Here is a 22,903-nt window from a genome sequence, read left to right as displayed (position 1 = left end):
CTTGTTAAGGGAAACCACAATCTAGGCTGAATTGGATTTACAGTGCCTTGTACTTCTGGTTAAGGTTTAGAATAGCCAGACGTGTCTCCGTATAAACATTTTCCCCAAAGCAAGATAATACTCCTACTTCTCTATTTATGGTCAGTTTAAAAGTTAGCCCAGATACTATGCCATTATTTTTATTTTTCCTGGTGGAGATGAAATACAGGAAAGCATTTTATTATGCAGTTGTTAAGGAACAAGACTTTCACCCACCCACGGAATCCTGCCCAGTTTCACTGAATGAATCTGTGCTGAGAGGACATGTCTTGACCTGTGATAGAGCTGAATCAGTGGGGTCATAAAGTATATGCAAATGAGATGAGATTAATAGCGTTTTTCTGGATTTTTAAAAAAGAACCAGACACATTAAAAGCCTTATAAACTGAAGAACTAAGGTGGTACTTAAAAACAGCCCCCTAGAATCTCCTCTTTTCCTTTAAAGGCTGTGACCAAATTTCAGAGGGGCCAGGTCTCCTCTCTCCTCCCTTCTGAATGCTGGACATCTTGTCTGAATTTGAATAAAAATCTTTCAGGATGGGAATTTGTTCCAAGAAAGGTTCAGGAAGAGTTTGAAGTTTCTGGAAAAAAACTTGTGTGAGTGTGAGTGTGGGTGGGTATAAGCAATGTGTGTGTGCACCTACGTGTATGTGTGTTTGCACGCACATGGGTGTGAGGGTGTGCACACGTGTGCCTGTGAACTCGTTTGTATGTGGGTGTGTGTGCGTGCACGTGTGTCGATGCCCGTGTGTGGTGTGTTTGGGTGATTGTGTGTATGGGGTGTGGGTGTGTGCCCATGTGTGTGTCTGTGAGCGCGTGTGCCTGTGCACTGAGGGCGGGAGAGGCAGCTTCAGCTCAGCCAGTGGCGGAGCAGTTAGTACAGAACTAATAGTGAGAAAGGAAGCTGGGGAGAGACTAGGAAGAGACGCAACCAACCTTATTAACGAAAGCTCAGTTTTGTCCCTGCGGACCCAGCCAGCAGAAGGGACTGGAGAGCTTGGCTCTCTGCCAGGGAGGTCGGGCTCCCTGCAAGCAGTTGCAGGCATCCTTGATCATGCCCTCCTCCCAGGGAGCCCTGAGCTTGGCAATCGGGAAGTTTTCAAAGCCGCAGAAGCTGCAGCCCCGGAGAAGACCAGCAAAGACAGTGGAGTGTGTATGTGACCTTCAGTTTTCTATTTTCTTGTTGGGTGGGTTAATGGATTTTTAGTACAAAGAAAGCTAAAACTCAGCTGACCTGAAAGACTGGAATTTCAGCTCTCTTTCCCTCCCTGGGCTGTTTTTCCTCCCCCTTCCTCTCAAAGCCCTTTAAACCAGAGATTACCGCGTCAGTAACTCTTATCCTGCCTGCCTGCGCCAATGGTTTCTAGCTCTTTGGCTTGGCAAGGAAAACCACTACCTGTAAGTATCTGCTTTATGTATTTCCTCTCATCTTGACTGTGAATGTTCTGCTAGAATGCCCCAGAGGTTATCTGTGTGGTAGCTTCACTCGAGTCTGCTTGCAAAAGTTTAATTCTCATGTAAACTCCCAAGGTGGCAAATTGCGGTGTTAAAAAGCCATATGCCCCAAGTGGGAGGCTCTTTATTATGTAACACAACTTTATAACTCTCTTCTGAATCCATCCCCAGTAGCACTCACCAGTGAAATAAACATTTTTCCATTCTGTAATTGTCCCCCTCAAATCAGAATATTATTTCTTTTCAGCGAAATGAAATGGCAAAAAGAAAAGATGCCCAAATTAACAAAATAGATAATATTCTCATGGTATAAAGATATAGAAATTTGGAGGAATTTGGATACCTTTGCTTTAGTTTAGTTATCTTTGGATATGTATTTCTTAAAGCATGGTTTCTGTTTTTATGGGGATGAGAGCCGGTGTTGGAGAGGTAACGAAATAATATTGTTCTGAAGTTTCTGACCGATTTTTAAGCTCTTTCTTCTCATTCCTCGGATTTGGTCCAGAGACTTTGGTGCTGTAGTAAATAGTTTCCTTTAGTTGTCATCTGGATCCCCAAAATAATCTTCAAGGCATTTAATTTTTGTTTCTGTTTTTTTTTAAACGATTGTGTGCAGTCTTCTTGTGTGGCGTGAATTAGAAAGCTTCAAAAGAGCATTTCCGAGGGCTGGTTGGAGTTTATGGCCTGGGAATCTTGCTGGAGAGATTAACCTTTTCAGGACTGTTTCACAGACCAGAGCTAGAGATCCAAATGCTTTTCAGGTTTCTGCTCCACAGAACCGATACCACCATACGCTGCTCCGGTTAAAGCTTGAAGATTTGCTTCTTAGCCCCCTGCCTTCGTGTGATACAAGTGCCTTCAGCACAACACTAAGAAAACGTTAACTACTTTTCCTCTTTCTCTCCATCCGAGGTCCTCATAACCCAGTGTACCTAAGAACCACTTGGGTGCTTGGTGTAAGGCAGGTGCTTAGGCCACACCCCGAGAAGAGTTTACATTTTGGGTAGAGCCGAGAATTTACCCAGGTGATTCTGATGCAGGCGCGATCACACTTGGATGAGCAGTGCTCTGCATCGTCCGTCCTTGGCAATTAAATTCTTGTCACGTCCTTGGTTAATGTTAAACCTCATACCTAAATAATAAACTTGAGTTTGAGCTGATGTTGAACATAAGTTACATGAAGCATGGTTTGGCATGCTTGGCCGGCAAACCAGAACTTTTAACCAGCTCTCCCACCAAACTCTTTTTTTTTTTTTCCTTTGCTCCCCCTTTCCATCCTGCCTCTCCATTCCCATGAGTGAGAAAGGGAGTCAGGGAAAGGTACCCCAATTCCATGTGGCTATGTGGTCTGACCTGCTCTGCATGGATAAGCTATGTTTGTCTTGGAAACTTTAAACCCAAGGGTATTCTTAATTCTTTATCAACTTGCAGGGGATACTGTGCTCCTGGGGCTGAGTTGGGCTGAACTGAGCTGGATTATTTCTGGGGACCGTTCAGGAGCAGTTTAATTCCTAGAAATTTGTTTTGATGGGACCAACCCACAAGGATCGGGAGAAATAGGAAATGATACCTCCATCATGTTGAGGTCCTCATTTGACAGCATATGACAGTAAGAACTCAGCTTCCATCCCCATCCCCAATGACATTGAATGGCTTGTATATTTATAGTAAAAAGAAAATAGGATGTGGTCACCAGTGCCCCTTCCTTTTTTTCCCTCTCCTCATTCCAAATATTTATAGGTGCCTGCTACATGGCAGGCTCTGTGTTAGTGCCAAGGACTTAGAAAGATCAGTGTGTATAATATGGATAGACTCTGTCTTCTTGGCGTTTCACATCTTAGGTGTTGCTAACCAATCTTGGATGAATCACCTATTCTTTTTATTTATTTTTTCACATTTTACAACATCTTTATTGAGATATAATTTCTATGCCATGAAATTCACCATGAAATTCATTATAAAATGTACAATTCAGTGGTTTTTGTATATTCACAAAGTCGTGCAACCATCACCACAATTTGTTTTGAACATTTTTGTCACTCCAGGAAGAAACCCTATATTAACAGTCACTCCCCATTCCTCCCCACCCCCTCCCCTAGGCAACCCCTAATTAATCTATTTTCTGTCTCTATAGATTTACCTATCCTTGACTTTTCATATAAATGCAGTCATGTAATACGTAGTCTTTTGGAATCACCTATTCTTGCTAACCTTCTCTTCCTCTGTTAATATAACAAAAGGGTTGAATTCAGTGAGTTTTGATATCTTTCTAGCTCTGACATTGTGACATCGATGGATATAGCTCAGTTTCACTGTTTGCTTTGACAGCAGGCCCAAAGATTTGGCTTACAGCTTTTCTTAAAAATTTTAAAAAATACCCTTTAATTTTTTTTTTCTCTCACAAAGAACCAAGACCACTGATCTAGTGAGTTAGACAAATGCCACCTTTCAGAGCACACAGTCATTCCACACAATGGGATCCTGTAACTCTCTAGAAAGGCTTTTTCCCTGGACCAGGTTACATGGGATGGCAGCCTCTTATCTTGTCTGAATCTGGTGTTGCTCCCCCTTTGGAGAGCTGGGTGGTCTGAACAGGGCTTGCTGGCTTCCATACTTGCACAGCTTGCTCCCTGACCCTTTCATTCAAGTGATTTAATAGCTTTTGTACGACTAGGTGAGAGGCTCAAACAGAGACCTTTGAGGGGCTGGAGGAAAAAAAAAAAACAACTCCCTAATGAAATCTCGCCTTTTGTCTGTACTCGAGTTTCTCTTACTGCAGTGACTGGGGCAACATTTCAAAGGGTTCTAAAACTTGGCCATCAAGATAAGAATATCAAAATATAGCTGTGATCTATGTATTTTTCTGACAAACATAGCCTCCAGCTGTCTGAAGATACTGTGTTTGTATGGGAAAGTGCTCACTGGAGGACAGAGTACAGGGATCTTGCAAAGTTAGGATATTTTTGACAAAACGTTCTTGGCTTCTCATTGCTAAGCTTAATGGAGATGGCAGAATAGACTTTGGTTTCCCTTTAATCCCTCCCTATTTCTGGATTTGCTGATACGGCGTCAAAATACTCCTTTGGTGCATCATCAAAGGCTGCCAAGATTGTTTGTCACTCTTCACTCTCAATTTTATCCTTGAAACCTTCCTATCTGGCTTCCTTAGAGACGGAGGCAGGTAACACTCCAGGACTCACTAAGCTCCAAGTCCTTCCACTGGTGCCGTCCCTTCCCTGGGATCCCATCTCTGCATCCTATCAAGTGTTACCAGCTGCTCAGTCCTTAGAGATGCTTCCTGAATCCTTCTCTTACAATAAATAAACCAGGGCTTTGCCTCATGGGGTCACACTCAATGCCATGGTATTTTCATTCCAAAGTCTACATTTCTTGTTAGCACAAAAATTCTTAATAAATTATTGATATATTTCTTATAAATTATTGATATAAGCCCAAATCATTAAGTAGTTAGGATAATTTCAGAAAGGATCAGAATTCCCAGATGAGGATTCATCCAAATGTTTAAAAGTTGTTGTTTCCTATCAAATCCTGTTCATTGCCTAGATTTCCTTTTTTTTTTTCTGTGAAAGTGATTCTTCTCGTAAAAACAACACAGCAACAACAGAAGAGCAGTGCTTTAGTTCTGTTTTATATAAATCTTCTCTTTTGTTATAACATGGTAGGATGAAATAGTTTGTCAAATAGGCATTAGTGATTTTTTTGAAACCAGAAGGTAGTGTTGATAGGAGAGCCCTATCAAATATTGAATCAGAGTGTGGTGTAGTAGAAAAAAAGAATTAAATAAATTTCAACTGGGTTCCAACCCTAGGCTGTGATGTTCTTTGGTTCTGTGATGTTGGCCAAATTACTTACCAGTTTCCTTGGGAGTAAAACAAATACATTTATACTTACCTCACCAGGTGTTTGGAAGGGCTAAAAGACATTTGGAAAGCACCCAGCATGGTGCATGACATATGATAAGTTCTCAATAAATATTTCTTCTTTAGGAGAGGACTAACAGGTGTGAAGGCTGGAAAGAATCAAACATGTGGCGAGCCAGGCAATTTACAGGTGAAAAGAAAAGGGAAATGGGAAATAGAACTTTCTTCCAGACCTCATGGACTGGGCAGGATAGATCTCCATCCACCACTTCCTCTGCCTATAACTCTGGGCAGCAGCCTTGTACTCCCTTGATTCCTTCTTCTAGATTAAGTGGAAGCATGAAACAAATCCATGAGCTCACACACTACCAAAGGGATTTGTTAAGGAGAAAACAAGGCAATGTGAATATCATTCTGTCCTTTTTTTCCTGACCCTTCAGAACTGGAGACTTGTATAGCCATTGCACATAAATATCTGAGGAGAAGAATCATTTTGTTTCTCTTGGGATTTTTCTCCATGGTAGCAAGTGGCCTAACCTCAGGGGAAAGTATTTGTTTGAGATTTTGAAACTCTGCAATTGCCCCATGGTCAGCCTACGAGCTATCACCAAGTGGAAAGACACAGCCATTCAAGCATGTGGTGTGAGCTCTTGCTCTCCCTCTCTGTCTCTGTCTCTCTCTGTCTCTCACTCTTCTACCAGTTTTTCTTTTAAGTCCAAAGTTTGCATTGGGGTAAGTCAGTCTCTCAACTGATAACGTATTGATCTTCTCTGTGCCAAGCCCTGTGACCAGGACTGGAGATGTTGAGTGAGCAGAACAATTATGGTTGTTATCTTCAAGAAGCTTACAGACTAAGGTCAAAGGCAGACATGTATAAATGACTGCAAATAAACATTTAAATGCCTGTAGGTGTGCAACATGTGGTAAGGGGTATTGCAGGATTCTATGCAAGCAGTTAAAACTGGTCTGGGAGGTTGAGACCTGAAGGATGGGTAGAATTTAGCCAAATGGAGTGGTAGGTGGGAGAGGGGAAAAGGGCATTCATGGCAGATGGGACAACATGGATGAAACGTGTAAAGGCCTAGAATGGGCAGTGCCGCGAGTTTAAGGAAGGAACGAAGACCTGAGTGACTAGCTTGTCCGTGGCAAGGAGGAGAGTCGTGTGAGAAGAGGCTGGAGAGGTGGCGGGGGACAACCATACAGGGAAATCCAGTCTCACAGTTAAAAGGGACCCCAGAAAGCACCTAATACACACTCCCTCCCTGAGACAAAGACCCCTTCCTGTGTCTGTACCTCAGCCCTCACCATTAGGAAAGTTCTTTCTGAGGGGAAGCTGAGATTCACCCATCCTCCCTGTTTCTGCACACAGGAACCACAGAATAAAGTCACTCCTCCTGCAGGTGTTTGAAGACAATTTTCTTTTTTTTCATAAATTACTGCCCAAGTAAGTCTTCTCTTTCCCATATATTTGCAATTGATTTTTTGGGATGTAAATTTATATGTTTGTGCTTGTTGAAAGTGAACTTGCTGGCTTCAGCCCATCATTCCAACCTCCATTATCCAGGACGTCGATCTTGATTATGCCCTCAGTGGTAACAGTTAACCTTCCTGGGTTTTTGCTGTCTGTGAATCAGATAAGCTTGTTTCTATATCTTTGTTTAGGAATTTGGAAAATTGTTTAACCAGAAGGAGCCAAAAATGGAGCTATGGGCACCACTCAAGATGTTACTCACAGAAATGTCCAGGTATAAATGAGAAGAGCTCAAAGATGTTAATGTGTGTTGATAGTCTTGTTTTGACAAGAATGCTAAAAGCACAGTTCAACTATCATTGCTGATTTCATTTATTGATACATGTGTTGAATGTGTATCACATGCAACAGACAGTTCTGTCCTCCTGCTTTCAAAACACATAGTCACACCATCATGTAGGATATGATAAATGCCCCATGATGGGTTTCAGTAAAATGTGACTTTTCTGCAATCGCAGAAACCAAATGGAATGATCAGGTCTTAGGGCATCTTGGAGGAAGCGTTTCACAAGGCATTGATATGTGAGGAAGATTTTAATAAGGATGGAAGCAAAGACATGCAGGGGGCAGACATGAGCAGGGGCTTACAGGTGGGAAGTGTCAAGCAGGTCACTGTGAATGTGTAACTGAGGTTACGGGAGAGGGAGGGCTGTGATTTCGGGCTACATGAGCCTAGAGGTGATGGCCAAAGACCATGGGAGTGGATATGTAGGGAAAAGCCAGTTGAAGTCAGATTTTTTTTAAATGTCGTATTTTCAATGATACAATGTGACCAAGAGAGGAGAAAACAGAGGGTGGAAAGAAAAGGAAGAGAAGATAAAAGAGAAAGAAGCATTGGTGAGGTAGAAGGAGAAGCGGGGAGTATACTGAGTCCATAAACTAGGGGAGAAGAAATTGTGCAGAAAGTGTGGGTGTAGCGCATTGTTGGGCGCTATAGAGATCAGAGAGGATTGTTGGAGAAAAGTTCAATTTGCTGTAACAGTTAGGAGGTCACTGGCAGCCTTTGAGACAGCTATTTCAGTGGACTGGGGGCAATCAAAATCAAGGGTCCTTTTAGGAAATACAAGGCTGGTGAAGGAGTGGGGAGAGACAGCATTTTAAGGAGATAGGATAGTTGGTCAAGACGAGGTATATAATGGGAAAGGGGAAAAGAAAATGTTTGATGAGGATTAGTAGTTAATAGTCGCAATAACAATGTGCTTAGATGTGCCCACCCTAATGACCTCATTTTAATTTTCCTCCTTACGGACTCTATCTCTAAATATAGTAACATTCTGAGGTACTGGGGGTTAGGAATTCAATATATGAATTTTGGGGGAACAAAATTCAGCCTATAACACCATACCAGCACATCAAGGCCTCCTCCTGGCATTAATTAGCTGATCTTCCAAATTCTCTAGACACTACTGCAGCAAAAGAAAATAGAATGAAACCTGTAGCCACATAAACCCACATTTAAAAATCAGTTTAGTTTCTGCTTTATAGATGTTAAAAAAAATCAGTTTATAGTGCACTCTGGATTTAGAGTTTGTCTTCAGGATGAGGTGACAGAGAAACTTCCTCAAGCAGGACTACCTTTGCACTTTCTGGGTTTTTTAATTTAAAAAAATGGTTTTCTATAAGTTTGCAAACTTTGGGCTTAAAGGTTTTCTTTCTGCAGGAATTCTTAGAGCCTTTAGTAAGCTCATATTACATTGTAAATCTTTAAAAGAAGGTTTTGACATTCTGTGCTTCACATATATTTGGATATAGAAGACTTATGCGGAAAACTTTTTAACGTCTCCAACATGTGCATTTTAAAAAACACAGTTTGAAAAATGTGGCCTTTATCAGCCAGATAGACATTGAAGTGTTGAAAAATCTAGGAAAGGAGACCTTCTAATGAGTTTGTGTGGTGGTCAAAGATTCATCTTTACAATCTTGCCCTGGATGGTACTGCCGGAGGGACACTTTCTCTCCACAGAGTGAAAATTAGGGTGTAAATTAGTACCATCTTTCCAAGTAGCATGCATCGAGAGCCTCAAAATAAGTTTTATACCCTTTGATCTTATGATTCCACTTCCAAAAAACTATCAGAAGGAAATAACTAGAAAAATAAGCTGATTTAATGAAGGATTTTTTCATCACAATCTATTGACATAGTAACTAGTTCAACACAACAATGGAATGACTCTAGAAATCCATGTAGAGGATGTAGTGCACAGATGAAAAGTAAGATCACAAGGAACGTTTAATAATACGGAAAATGGTTAGAATAGAATGTTATGTAACTGGAAAAGAATGGTACACTATTCTTTTTGTAGTGTGGTTCTAATTAAGTTTAAAAACTGTAGATACATATACTTACTTATGAAAACCGAAGGGCATTTTCTTTGGGTGTTGGGAAAGTGTAATGTTTTCCTTTTCTTTATGTGTTTATATTTTTATCCTCTAGTTAATGAGCATGTATTTCTTTTATACACATAAAAGGAAGTTATTTTCAGAAAAAAACAGGTAAATAGGTAAAATGAAGGATACGGACTAGTTGATTTCTGAGTTTTCTCGTAAACCACACATCTGTGATTTAGATTACAGTTTAGAAAAAGTTGCAGAGTGAAGGAAGCAGAATGTTATAAACAAAATCAACATGTATTTTATTAATTTAATAGACTGGAATTTTGAAGTGGCCTGTTTGCTTTGAGGCCTTTAAACTGTGCTTGTAGTGTAAGGAGTTGGAACACTCAGATGCTGGTAGGCAAGGTATCTGCATTAATTATATGTTCTTAAAGTAACAGCTACTTCCTTGAGAGAACATTGCCTCCACTGAAATATTTATTTTTGTAATTTATTTTATTTATTTATTTTTGGCTGCATTGGGTCTTTGTTGCTGTGTACAGGCTTTCTGTAGTTGCGGTGAGTGGGGACTACTCTTGCTGCACTGCGCGGGCTTCTCGTTGTGGTGGCTTCTCTTGTTGCGGAGCGTGGGCTCTAGGTGCGTGGGCTTCAGTAGTTGTGGCACGTGGGCTCAGTAGTTGTGGCTCATGGGCTCTAGAGAGTAGGCTCAGTATTTGTGGCTCACGGGCTTTGTTGCTCCGCAGCATGTGGGATCTTCCCAGACCAGGGATCGAATCCATGTCCCCTGCATTGGCAGGTGGATTCTTAACCACTGAGCCACTAGGGAAGACCGCCTCCAGTGAAACTTTAACTCCTGCAACAGCCATCAGTTGCTGTCTGGGACCATAAAGGAAGTTGTTAAGGGTTTGCATACTGTAGGAAAAAGACTCCAGGGATAGTGAAGGAATTGCAAAGAGTATATGATTTTGTTGTAATGCAAAGTGGTATAATATAGCAGTTAAGTGCACAGGTCCCGGGGTCGGCAAATATGGGTTATAAGACGCTGGAGTCAAGCTGATGACTTTAGGCAGGTAACTTAAACCTCTTTGTACCTCATTTTCCAAATCTGTAAAATCGCTGTCTACTTCCTAAAACCGTTATAGGAATTAAACAAGATAATGTATGTAAAGTCCTTTGAACAAGCCTAATCCATAGGAAGCACTTAATAAATGTTCGTTTTTATTATGATTATGATGTCACTTCCTTAAGTCACTGTTTATCTATAAAATCAGAATAATAATAGAAACTGCTTTATAGGTTTGTTGTGAGAAATAAATGAAAACAAATATATAAAGAATGTAGCCCAGTACCTGTATACAGTAAGTAAAAAGTACTAGTAGACATAAAATGAGAAAAGGAAGATACAGTCAGCCTTCCATATCTGTGCATTCTACATCCGTGGATTCAGCCAACTACGATTGAAAATATTTGAAAAAAAAACTCCAGAAAGTTCCAAAAAGCAAAACTTGAATTTGCCTGGCAACTATTTACACAGCATTTACCTTGTATTTACAACTATCTACATAGCATTTACATTGTATTAGGTATTATAAGTAATCTAGAGGTGATTTAAAGTGTGTGGGAAGATGTTCATAGGTTATACGGAAACACTTCGCCACTTTATATAAAGGACTTGAGCATCATCGTGGCGTTTGGTATCTGTGGAGGGTTGGGGGGTTACTGGAACCAACCCCTGTGGATACTGAGGGACAACTGTACTATAAATTGTTGAGGAAAATCAATCTTAGAAGAAAATCAATCTTAGAAGTCTTCTCCACGATTCTATTCTCCCCGGAAATCCTGTGTTGGGTAAGATCGCCACGGATTCTCCACCCCTGTGGGGGGCATTGAACAATTAAAGCTCCATAAGAGGTGATGAGCTTCTTGAAAGAGAAGAACCTGTTTTGTATTTGTGTGTTCCCAGGGCTGCTTTTGCAGTGAGACTGTCAGCATAGAGGAGGACAGAGCCCTTCCCCAGGGTGCCAGAGACCTGCTTCTCCCAGGCTGTGCTGCCTCCGGCTGTGACCTTGGGCCAGCCTTAGACTGACTCCTTGTTGCTTATGACAAGGTGCAGTTAGACTTCTCTGTCTCTCTCAGGGAAGGAAAGTCAGAGGAGGCAGTGGATCTGAAGTCCTTGGTAAAATCTAAGTCTTAATTTCCTCAACTGCTACACAAAGAAGAGAGCCACTTTCTCTGAGTTTAGACAGTTAGTTGTTCCCTTGGGGGACCGTTCTCCTCATTTCCAGTTCATTGCTCTTGGGTGAATCAATTTATGTCACATATGATTCGGAATCATTTCAGTTATTCTATGGATAATTATATGCAGCTATGAGTTTATGCCTGAAACTTTTACATTTGATTCATATGAATTATTTTGGAAATCAATTTGAGTGAAAATCATGATGATTGAAAAAATTCATTATAAGTAATTCCACGATGGCTTCTATGTTTCTTCTGACTGGTATTTTAAAGACTTTAATGTAGAATACAAGTCACGGGCTTTCTTATCAGTCTAGTCAAGGATATCAGAATCTCTGTTTGAGTGGGTGGGAATGGGTTGATCCTGAGTTGGCTACTTCTTTTTTTACTCAAAATGCCACTTCTCTATTAGTTTATTTTCTTTCTTAAAGACTATAGGGTACTTGTAGGATCTGAAGCTGTGAGTCATGAGGTAATAGCTTCAAGCACAGGGAAGATAAAATGTTCCATTGTTTACATCATCTTTGGTTGATTGGTAATAACTACCTGGAGTGCTGAGAAGAGTATCAGACCAGTAGGAGTTCTGCAAATAGCAAAGCAAGCCAGCAAAAGGTTAGGATAGATTATTGATATCTTTTGTTTTTTAAAAATTAATTAATTAATTTTTGGCTGCGTTGGGTCTTTGTTGCTGCGTGCAGGCGTTCTCTAGTTGCGGCAAGCGGGGACTACTCTTGCTGTGGTGTGTGGGCTTCTCATGGCGGTGGCTTCTCTTGTTGCGGAGCACGGGCTCTAGGTGCGCGGGCTTCAGGAGTTGTGGCTCGCGGGCTGTAGGCACGTGGGCTTCAGTAGTTGTGGTGCACACGCTTAGTTGCTCCGTGGCATGTGGGGTCTTCCCGGACCAGGGCTTGAACCCGTGTCTTCTGCATTGGCGGGTGGATTCTTAACCACTGCGCCACCAGGGAAGTCTGATTATTGATATCTTGATATCTGTGCTGGGTGCAGGATGGGGAAGGTGCTTCTCTTGTGTCATGTAGCTTCCATTGTAAAATTCCACAGAGGAACAATAGTAAATATGATTATCTTCAGGGCACATCATTAACATTGACCATCAAGAAGTTCCATCGCAGAGAGAGCCTGGGAGGACAGCTAGGATCCTGCTTTTCCTGTTGTGCACAGATTACCTAAGATAAATGACAGGAGTACCATGTTTATATCAGCATGGAGAATACATCCTCCTGTGGTTAAACTGAATGTGTAATTATGAAATGAAAACCAGCTCAGCTATACCAGATGAAATGTTACTGAATCATTTTCTTCTGTTCAGGAATTTACTAAGAAAGAAAGAAATTTACTAAGAAAGAACACTTTTTGAATTTTTATAAGGAAGAACTCAGAGCAGGATGGTTTTCCACTTTCCAAAACATCTTTTCACTTTTTTGTTGGCTTGTAGAGATATCCTTCGAATACATGATTTCCACATGAAGAAAAAAGGCAAGGGTGGGAAATGGCCTGTAAGAGCATAACTGATTTGCAGGATGACGTGAGGATTGTGAAATGCTGAGAAGCAGCTGAATCACACAAGCAAGCAGACAGGATTTGTTTCTATTGCAGCATCAAATTAAGTCCCATGTGGCTAAAAGTCAGTTGGTTTACAAGCTCCCTTGTAGAATCTGGCCACCTTTCTACTTCCCTTCCAAAGCTCCCACTGATTCTGCTGACGCTGTGGCTGCCCACATCAGTGACGAGAGCAAGCTACAGACAGCTGGATTCTGAGGATCTGACTTGGCCCTATGTTGGGATTAAGCAAACAGAGTTCTCAAGATGTGTTAGGTTTCCCACTAGGGTGTTGTCAAGTAAATGTTGGCTGCCTCTGGACATTGTAATTTTGTACCAGAAACAAGACAATTCTGTCATCTTCTTTGGTGGAGATAAAAAAATCCATCATCATCTGAAATCTTGTTTGACTTAGAATCCTGATTTCCATTGCTATTGTTCTGTGTGGTTTTTGTTTTTTTGTTTGGCCTTTTCTCTCTCTGTTCATCCAAATCCTTTTCTCTTTCCCCTCCACTGCCACCTTCTTCATGTGAAAAATCAGAGCAATATTTTCCATGGAATGTCTACGTACTTGGCATTTCCTAACACCAACAGAAAAATGCAAGCGCAAAATTAGAATGTAAATAAAACACAAATAAAGCATACTCTTTTCGATCTTTATGGCACCTAATTTGGTAGCCCAGTTGATTGAATGCTGAGTTTTGTTTGATTTTGAACTTAGAAATTGTTACTCTTGTACTGTTTACCTCCCAGCAGTGTTGAGGTAATACTGAAATATTAGCATTCAGTTTCTTACTTCGACCTCCTGTTTTAAGACTGTGAGGAAGAAAAGGAGAAATTTTGAATGTCATTAAAACACACTTTGACTTTTACTGAACCTAATTCTGCCCCCTTCATCCAGGACCAGGTTCTGCCATTCTGTTTTTCTCGAGACAAGCTTTACCCTCTTATTCCTTTGACATATTTTGTAATAATAACATTACATTTATATGGGGCTTTGTAGTTAAGAAAATATTTCCACATGGACTATTTCGTTTGGCCTCACAGGGGAACTGGAACAGGCAAGACAGATGGTCCCATTTTTGAAAGAGAAAACAGATGTTCAGAAGAACCAGGGTTAGAATCCAGGTCTTCAGATTCAGGTCTTCCCTTCCCACATCACTGTGGCACGGGAAGCCACAGAAATAGATTTCCTTTTCTTTCTCTCTTGTTTCTTCCTGGTAGATGAACATTAGAATCTTGGTCTTTGACCTTATCTGCTCATTAAGGACTTACTATGCTATAATTAGAGAATGAGCTATTTCCCCATATGCTGTAGGTAAGAAGTTAAAATATTTACCTGATTTCCACATGAAGAAAAAAGATTTGTGACTAAACAGAATTAACAAAAAAATTGAAGAATAAGGTAGTTATTAACAGTGTAAAGTTATACTGGTTTATTATGCCCATTGGAAGGTCTTGCATTTTCATGATTTGTGACTAAACAGAATTAACAAAAAATTCTGCGTTGGGTCTTTGTTGCTGCGTGCAGGCGTTCTCTAGTTGCGGCAAGCGGGGACTACTCTTGCTGTGGTGTGTGGGCTTCTCATGGCGGTGGCTTCTCTTGTTGCGGAGCACGGGCTCTAGGTGCGCGGGCTTCAGGAGTTGTGGCTCGCGGGCTGTAGGCACGTGGGCTTCAGTAGTTGTGGTGCACACGCTTAGTTGCTCCGTGGCATGTGGGGTCTTCCCGGACCAGGGCTTGAACCCGTGTCTCCTGCATTGGCGGGTGGATTCTTAACCACTGCGCCACCAGGGAAGTCTGATTATTGATATCTTGATATCTGTGCTGGGTGCAGGATGGGGAAGGTGCTTCTCTTGTGTCATGTAGCTTCCATTGTAAAATTCCACAGAGGAACAATAGTAAATATGATTATCTTCAGGGCACATCATTAACATTGACCATCAAGAAGTTCCATCGCAGAGAGAGCCTGGGAGGACAGCTAGGATCCTGCTTTTCCTGTTGTGCACAGATTACCTAAGATTTGTGACTAAACAGAATTAACAAAAAAATTGAAGAATAAGGTAGTTATTAACAGTGTAAAGTTATACTGGTTTATTATGCCCATTGGAAGGTCTTGCATTTTCATGATTTTAATGATTTCTGCACATGGCTACTGAAATATTTGTCAGAAGGTGTAGAAAAAAATGCCGTCTTTCCTGTTTAACAGTGGGTTAAACAGGAAAGAAGTTTACATCCTCTGCCATGTAAAATTCTGGCAGAGTGGGCTGGTGTGGTGACTTCACTTTGCAAATGTCCCAAACACCCAGGCTCCTTCTGGCTCACAGCTCTGCTAGCCTGAGGTGTGGCTCTCTTTTTTATGTGCAGGGCAGCCTCCTCAATCTGGGTAACAAGAGGGAGAGAAGCATAAAGATAATCCATGAAAAAAAAGGAAGAACGAGGTCGCTAGGGAGTGAGGGTAGACAAAAAACAGGTCCCAGGACTGGACCCTAGGCTCCCCAACATGAAAACAGTCAGGGATTCTAGGAAGAAGCAGCAAAGGAGAAGAAGGGAGGTGAGAAGAATGCCTGAGAGTATAGAGTCCTTGCAGCCTTTATGGGTTAATTTAATTCATTGAAATCTCAGAAAGCCAAGTTTTTTCTCTTAATCTCTCAGTTTTGGGTGATGCCTATCCACCCTGTTGCTTCTCTTCTTTGTGAAAGCGCTGCTTTTTTGAATGATCTTAGATGCCAAAGGTGAATGGAAACAAGTTGTGAAAGTTCAACAAGCAGGTGTGCATTCTTGCCCAAACAAGCCAACCTAATTCAGCCTGAGCGTGGGCAACATGGTCAGTGGGAGGATGGGACTGTTTTATTTGGGGACCAACACCATAAAAAACAGGCTGCTCTGTGAAGTGTGCACCCGCCCGCCCCCAGGTGTTAGGTGACATGTCACGCACTGTCTCAAAAGTGAAAGGTTTCAAACAGGGACAAGAGAATGAGCCTTCCCTTAATGTATTAGAGGTGGGCAATAGTGGCATTTTTGTCTACACCTTCTGACAAACATTTCAGTATCCGTGTGCAGAAATCATTAAAATCATGAAAATGCAAGACCTTCCAATGGGCATAATAAACCACCATTATGGTCTGTCATGGATAACTAATCGTGGATATGATTGGTTCACCTAATCATATCTTGGAATTAAAGATATATTTCAATACCTTGCACTTTGGATAAAATCATTTCTGTTCTTATGGGACACAGAAATAATCATGAAATTCTAAGTGGTTAAAATAGAAAAAAGACTCCACTTGTGCGAATTCTATACTTTCTATGTAATTAGCATTGCAGATGATGTATAAATGCATGTACATCTGCCGTGTCATTAGCTGTGTATGTTGAAGCTACGTTACTGGATTCCTAGTCCTTGTTACACCTAAACAAAACCCCAAATGATCACTTAGAAAAAATATCTTTTCTCCAGTTTCCACTCAAGCGTTTCTTAGGCGTCTTCATTGTCCAGCAAAGTCAAAATTGTGCCCATGTGACAAATTATTAAGCCTTTTTTTTTTTGAGTGGGTTGTACTGATTTAGAATTAATCGTGTTTTCAAACAGTGGGCAAGTAATTGTATCAGCTCTCTTGCACAAATGAGGTTACAGTCCTCATTTATCAAGTGAGAAGACAAAAGCAAAGAGTTCAACAACTTTCTCTGAACGCAGAGGAGCAAACGCTGCCCGTGGCCGTGAGGCGGGCTGCCTCCTGTCGGACCACACAACTGACGTCCCTGTTGGGACCCGTTGAGTCCGGAAGCAGGAGTTACCGCCGGGGAATGAAATGGCTGCATTGCCTTTCAGATGCCCCTGGAGGTCAAGTTAGTTTATTTGTTTTTAATTTAGCTGAAATTACAGGCTGGTTGAAAGATTCCTTTGTCGGTGGGGGTCTTTTGAATAAGCCACATAAACCTTTTTGTTTCTCTCTCACTTTCCTCCAACTCCTCGTCCCATTTGCAGGATTAAAAAAGCACTTGGGAGGCACATTAATCTTGCCGGGCGTTGTCAGGAGTGATCAGCGAGTTTTATTAAAAGCTCTGGGACTGCCTGAAAGACCTCCTTGTCTGAGTTTGAAATGAAAGGGACGTCTTAAGATCTTGGGGCACATTGTCGGGACCCCTTGCCCTGCCCCTTGGACTATGAGCTGACACCCCCGGAGAAGGCACAGAAGCCCTCCTTTGTTGAAGGGATTTCACTGGTGGATGGAAACGAGTTGGCCCCTGTCGGCATGAGCTCTCTACGCTGGGGTGGGCTCGGTGCCCTGCTGCTGTTGCTCAGGCTGCTCCCAGGCTGGGCCAGCCTCACCCTCATCCGTGTTAACCGAGGGGTCAGGGTGATGAAGGGCAGCTCCGCCTTCCTGTCTCAGGATGACCTGAAGTTCGCCATCCCCAAAGAGAAAGATGCCTGCAAAGTGGAGGTTGTGATGAATGAACCAATAACCCAGAGGGTTGGGAAACTCACTCCACAGGTAGGTCATATCTGAGATTTGCTATTTAATAGTGTGTATGAATGAGAGTGTGTGATAATGTTGGGGGTGGGGGAGAGAGAGAGCGAGAGAGAGAGAGAGAGAGAGAGAGAGAGAGAGAGCGCGAGAGAGAGAGAGCGAGAGAGAGAGCGAGCGAGCGAGCGAGAGAGAGAGAGAGAGAGAGAGAGAGAGAGAGAGAGAGAGAGAGAGATCAAGCTCTTCCTTCAAGCTACCAGAGGTGAGTGTTGTAAGGTGTTCAAATCTGAAACGGTGGAGTTGCAGTTAGCGGGCATAATACTGCACTGTTTTTTCTATGCAAGGTGAAACCTGTTAAAAAAAGTTTTTTTGACGTATAATGACATATAACATTAGTTTCAGGTATACGAGGTAATGATTTGAGATTGGTCAAACCTGTTTTTTGAATGTTCTTGGGTGACTGTGGATTACAGCCTTGAAACCAACAGGAGTTACTCCTATTTATGTCAACCCCTCTGGAGGAAGGATGGTTTGAACAGATATGGATGGATGCATTTTTAAAATTAGTAATACACCAAATTGACAAGTCTTTCCAATTTATCCTCTCTTATTGACGAAATCTTGTGTAAATATTACAGAAGAGCTAATCAGCCAGGAAAAGGCATAATGGTAAGGGAATCACATCTTATTTTAGGTACATGGCCACTCTATGAGAATCTTAGGGGAGAGAGAGAAAAAAACAGAGCGAGGGGGAGAGAGAGAGAGAAGTAAACGAGAGGGAGAGAGAATGAAAACGGGTTGGAGTGGGCAGTCTCCTGTGTGGTGTGATAAGGTCAGTCTTTATGGGACTATTCCTGCCCCCAAATTGTCTCACCCATGGCCAGAGTGCCTTTGGATAAGATATCAGGGTTTCAGGACATCTTTAGGACACACTTGTGACTGCAGAATAGCAAAAGTTAAACACGAAGACATTTTAATCTATTACCATCCCTTGAACGTTCCCTTGAGTAAGGGAAGAGATCTGGAAACGATATATGAAGACACTTCATTTTAAATATTCATTGTTCTTCAAAAATGTCTTCATAAAAAATTTTTTTCCCTTTAATCACTACCATGGAGACCTTGTCATTTAAGGGTGTTAGGTGCTCAATCCTTTTGTAGGGTGGAGTTACCCTCTAATTCATTGGGTTTAGGAAAGTCTGCATTATCATACATTTGCTTAAAGAGCTTATCTTTATACACAATAGAAAATTGCTTCTGGTCTTATTACTTGTTTCTACTGTGGTTTAACTTTCTTCTCAAGGCAAACAGTTTTCAGAATATTCAATGCTGGGTATGGCTGCTGCTCCTAGCAAAATACAGCATTTCTGTTTGCTGCACTGTGAGCATTAATGTTCTTCCTCTTCCTCTCTATTTGGCTAAAAAACTATTCTATCGGCTTATTCAAAAGTGGTATTAGATGTCGTAAAGATGAACTAAAGAGACTGAGATAGATGCTAGCTCAAGTTGACATCTCTGGACATTTCCTTTACTTCCATTACAGTTATAGTCTGATTCTGAAACACATCAGAATGCTATGGCAGGCTCTCACTTTGGGAGTATGGCTCATGTGACTGTGACTAAATGTCTCCCTCCGGTTTCCTGTGAGTTTTTCTTTTGTCAGTCAATGAGCTTCAGATGGGCATCTAAAAAATGTTAGTATGTGCTCATGGACCCAGGTCACCCTGGTTTTCCCATGTGTGTGGTAAGTGCAACATCTCCCCACTTTCACCCAACATAACTTATGCTGGAAAGTGTGTTTGATTGGCACCTATAAGTTAGGGATAAAGGAGACGCCTGGGATAGCTCATGTCTGGAGCCCCAATGCACTAAATGCGGTGAGTAGGTGACACGAATAGGCTCAGCAGCAGGCCGTGGAGCCCTAACTACAGGCACGGGGGTCAAAAGCAAATCCTTGGAGTTTTGGGGAGCAGCAAAATAGGACCCGAATCCTAGATGTCTGGGATCCCTGATAGAGCAGAGACCCAGGGCTATATGGAAAAAGGTGGATGCCTTATAAAGACTGATGAACTGATAATTTGGTAACCCTTCCAATCAATATATCAAAAAAATGTGTGCAACATTTATTTAGAAGTAAGGCTGAATATATTTTGTGAGATAAGAAGAGAGGAAAGATTCCTCCTTGTAGCGCACTGGGGTAATCTATGGTCCAGCTGTATTAAGCTCTGGCCCCAAGCATGCAAAACCAAAGGCCTATTATTCACCAGATTCTCCCTCCTTAGAAAGCATTTTGGGGAGGATCTCCTGTTACTTAAACCAGCCTCTGGGGATATCCTCTCCCCATCCCAAATAGCCTATGACTTCTAAAGTGCTTCATATAGCACTTTCTATGAGAGTAATGAAAAATAGCATCATTTTCAGTGATATTTTAATAGTCTTCACTATGTGGCTAGCTCTGAGGCACTGGAGAGCAAAAAGGGATCCACGTGACTAGAACTAGGTAAAACATTTATTTGGTCACAAGGATCAAGTGTTGTGATAGATCTCTAAGTTGTCTCATTTTCAAACTTTCTCTGATTTTCTGGCAAAAATCCATTACTAGAAAGACAATGTGGAACAGAAACAACATATCTGTCTGATTTAGGGAAGTCTGCATTGCAAGGCAAAGGGGCAGGGCTCCAAACATCCCCAAAGGGTCCTCTAATGTGCTGATTAAAAGATAATGTTTAGTGTATGTCTATCCAGAGGTACATCTGACATCTCAAACAGATTTATATCATCTAAAGTAAATATGTGATATATAGCTGCTAACAGTTATTCTGTGGAAAGGAGTCCATTAAAATGTGGAGTTTCGTTGCCTTTTGGTCAAATATGAGAACTGTGTACTATCATGAAATCTGTATGTCCAGAAAACTTTGTTTCTCAAACCACTTGGTGATCCTATTTTTTCATTATGATAATTTCAACAAAAACAAAATCCCTAAGTGAAAACTGCTTTTTTGCAATATGTAGCTGTACTAAATTCAGGTTGATGCAGTTCTCCCCAGGGATTGATTTCTTATGGAGTTTTTGAAATTAAACACAGCCAAGCATAGCCAAGCCAATTATGCACACACAGACACACACACACACACACACACACACACACACACACATCCTCAACATTACTCTTTAATAGAGCTTACTAGTAAGTTGAAAGCAGGCTTATTTGGGCCCATTCCTAGCGAGATGACTGTATTAACAACACCCTGCTGTGTAATGAACCGTTTCATGTGAGTTGTACAGAAAATGTTTTGTTTAACATCTGTTCAATCAGTGTTTTCATTCCATTACTGAAGTTTGTCGTAGGACCAACAGGTTCATTTTCCTATTGGTTATTTGGAAAGGGATTTCACTTGGTGCACACGAGTACCTTCTCTCTCCACAACCTTCTCGAGATAGTCAATTAGAGAAGGTTGATGGCAATATGTTTTCCTCATGTTTTAGGACAAGACTTACCCACTCACAGTACTTCTCACCCCTGACCCAAAGCAAGAAATTTCCTGGGTGGAAAAGCACCCCCGTTTAGCACTGAGCTCGCTCTTTTGAATAGGAAATGCAGAAGTAAGAAAATATCTCTAGTTTGAACCAGTTTGCTGTCATTAAAGTGAGTAATGAGTTAGGAATGTGTGACAATTTAATTATAAATTGTAATTGAAAAGCAATTGAAGTGGAAAAAAACAAAGCTAGTCAGTAATTAGAAAAGGATTTAGCTCTCCTTTGTTTTAGTTAGTAAATTTATGGAATTATGGTTGTCGCCTTTTATAAAAGGAAAACATATTATGAAACATAAAACAGATGTTTCTTTTAACAAAGCAGATTGTCTCTTTGTTACAGTGACTATCTGTCAATGATATGGGAAAGGTCTTTCCTTTATCTCCTTCCTTGTTGTCAATTAAAAAGAGGAACCAAAGATGTCTGTAGGAAACGATCATTTGTATTAGTGAGAAAGTCTTAGTAGGAAACGATCATTTGTATTAGTGAGAAAGTCTTCTCAGGGAGGATTATGTTGTTTGTAAATGTTTGAGGCTGTAACAAGGTACAGGCTAAATAGCATGAACTCAACAGTGATGATATGTGAATACCTCGAGGGTATTTCTTAGAACTCTACCAAGTCAGATCGGGCAGAATGAGGGTCATGGTGTGAATGGAAGAGAAAACTCTTCTTTTAAAAACTATGACTCCCAGAATATAACAATTAGCAATCCTTAGTAGTTCTGAGTGAGGTGATACAGTTAATTATAATTTTGTTTGAATAGAGAAAATTGCCTTGACATTGTTATTTGTCTCATCAGTCATTTCTGCTATTACATAACTAATAAAAGCAGGCTTTTGCAAGTAAATGAGAAACATCTGTGGGTCGTGTTTGGCTCTGATCGACCACAATAGTGTCTGTAGTAAGTGGCTTCATTTTTAAATATACTATTTGGAAAAGAAAGCAATAAAAGGAGAAGAAAAAAATACAGAGCTAGTACAGCGTGTTTGTATGTGGGGTAATGCATGCCTGTTTCTACATACACAGAGGTAGACCTCTCTGACTCAGTTGCTATGGTGTTGGTAAATAACATTTCGAAAAATGGAACCATATTTTAAATGTACTATACACTGGAAAAAGATAGTTATTTAGAGATAATCACTGCTTAATTTATCTGCCTGATCTGCTTGGATTTTCATAATTTAGATATTCTCAAAGCAAAACACAGCTATATAAGCAGGATGGTCATAGGCATGGGGGTGGGTAGAGGTGGTGATGGTTAAAACACACACACACACACACACACACACACACACACACACACAATGCTAAGAGACCATAATTTCTTCAGGCAGTACTTTACTGCTGGAAAAATTTTAAAATGTACCAGTTTTCTCACAGATATGTATCCATTTCTTCATGTGAACTAGGTCTTTGACTGCCATTTCCTTCCCAATGAAGTAAAGTATACTCACAACGGTTGCCCAATTCTTGATGAAGACACAGTGAAGCTTAGACTTTACAGGTAAGCAGCATAGAAGCATTGTTCATTCCTTAGCAAATAACCACTCTGTGTACTTCTTTTTCTTTGGATAGGTATTATTATGATGGGAGTTACTAGATTTCAAACAAGTAATTCGCAGTAGGAACTGGAGACCTGAGTGGGTGAGGCAAGAATTGTAGCAACCTTTCAGTTACTTTTATTTATATCATCTTCCTTGGGGCATTTCTGTGGCAAATTATTAGCCCTCTCCTGTTTCTCTTTAGAGTTCTTGTATGGGTATCTCTGGTCATTCAATTCCCCACTTATGATAAAAAATGGACATTACAAACTACAAATTTTTAATGAGAATTAGGAGGAAAATATATTCCAAAAGTGAATGAAAT

At 41.0% G+C, this 22,903-nt stretch overlaps 1 protein-coding gene across 1 annotated transcript in view; it reads left to right on the top strand.

Moving 5' to 3' along the window:
- The first annotated feature begins 17,289 nt into the window (after window positions 1-17,289).
- Window positions 17,290-22,903, top strand: part of FREM1 (FRAS1 related extracellular matrix 1) — a 175,628-nt gene continuing 170,014 nt past the window's right edge. The window contains exons 1-2 of the mRNA XM_060155088.1: window positions 17,290-17,529; window positions 22,447-22,541. Of these exons, the coding sequence (XP_060011071.1) occupies window positions 17,290-17,529; window positions 22,447-22,541 (335 nt within the window). The remainder of the gene's footprint in view (window positions 17,530-22,446; window positions 22,542-22,903) is intronic.

This window comes from Lagenorhynchus albirostris, chromosome 7 (genome assembly GCF_949774975.1).
Source record: "Lagenorhynchus albirostris chromosome 7, mLagAlb1.1, whole genome shotgun sequence".
NCBI classification, from domain to species: Eukaryota; Metazoa; Chordata; class Mammalia; order Artiodactyla; family Delphinidae; genus Lagenorhynchus; species Lagenorhynchus albirostris.
The sequence above is the reverse complement of the archived record's forward strand: the minus strand, read 5'-3'. Positions and strand labels throughout refer to the sequence as shown.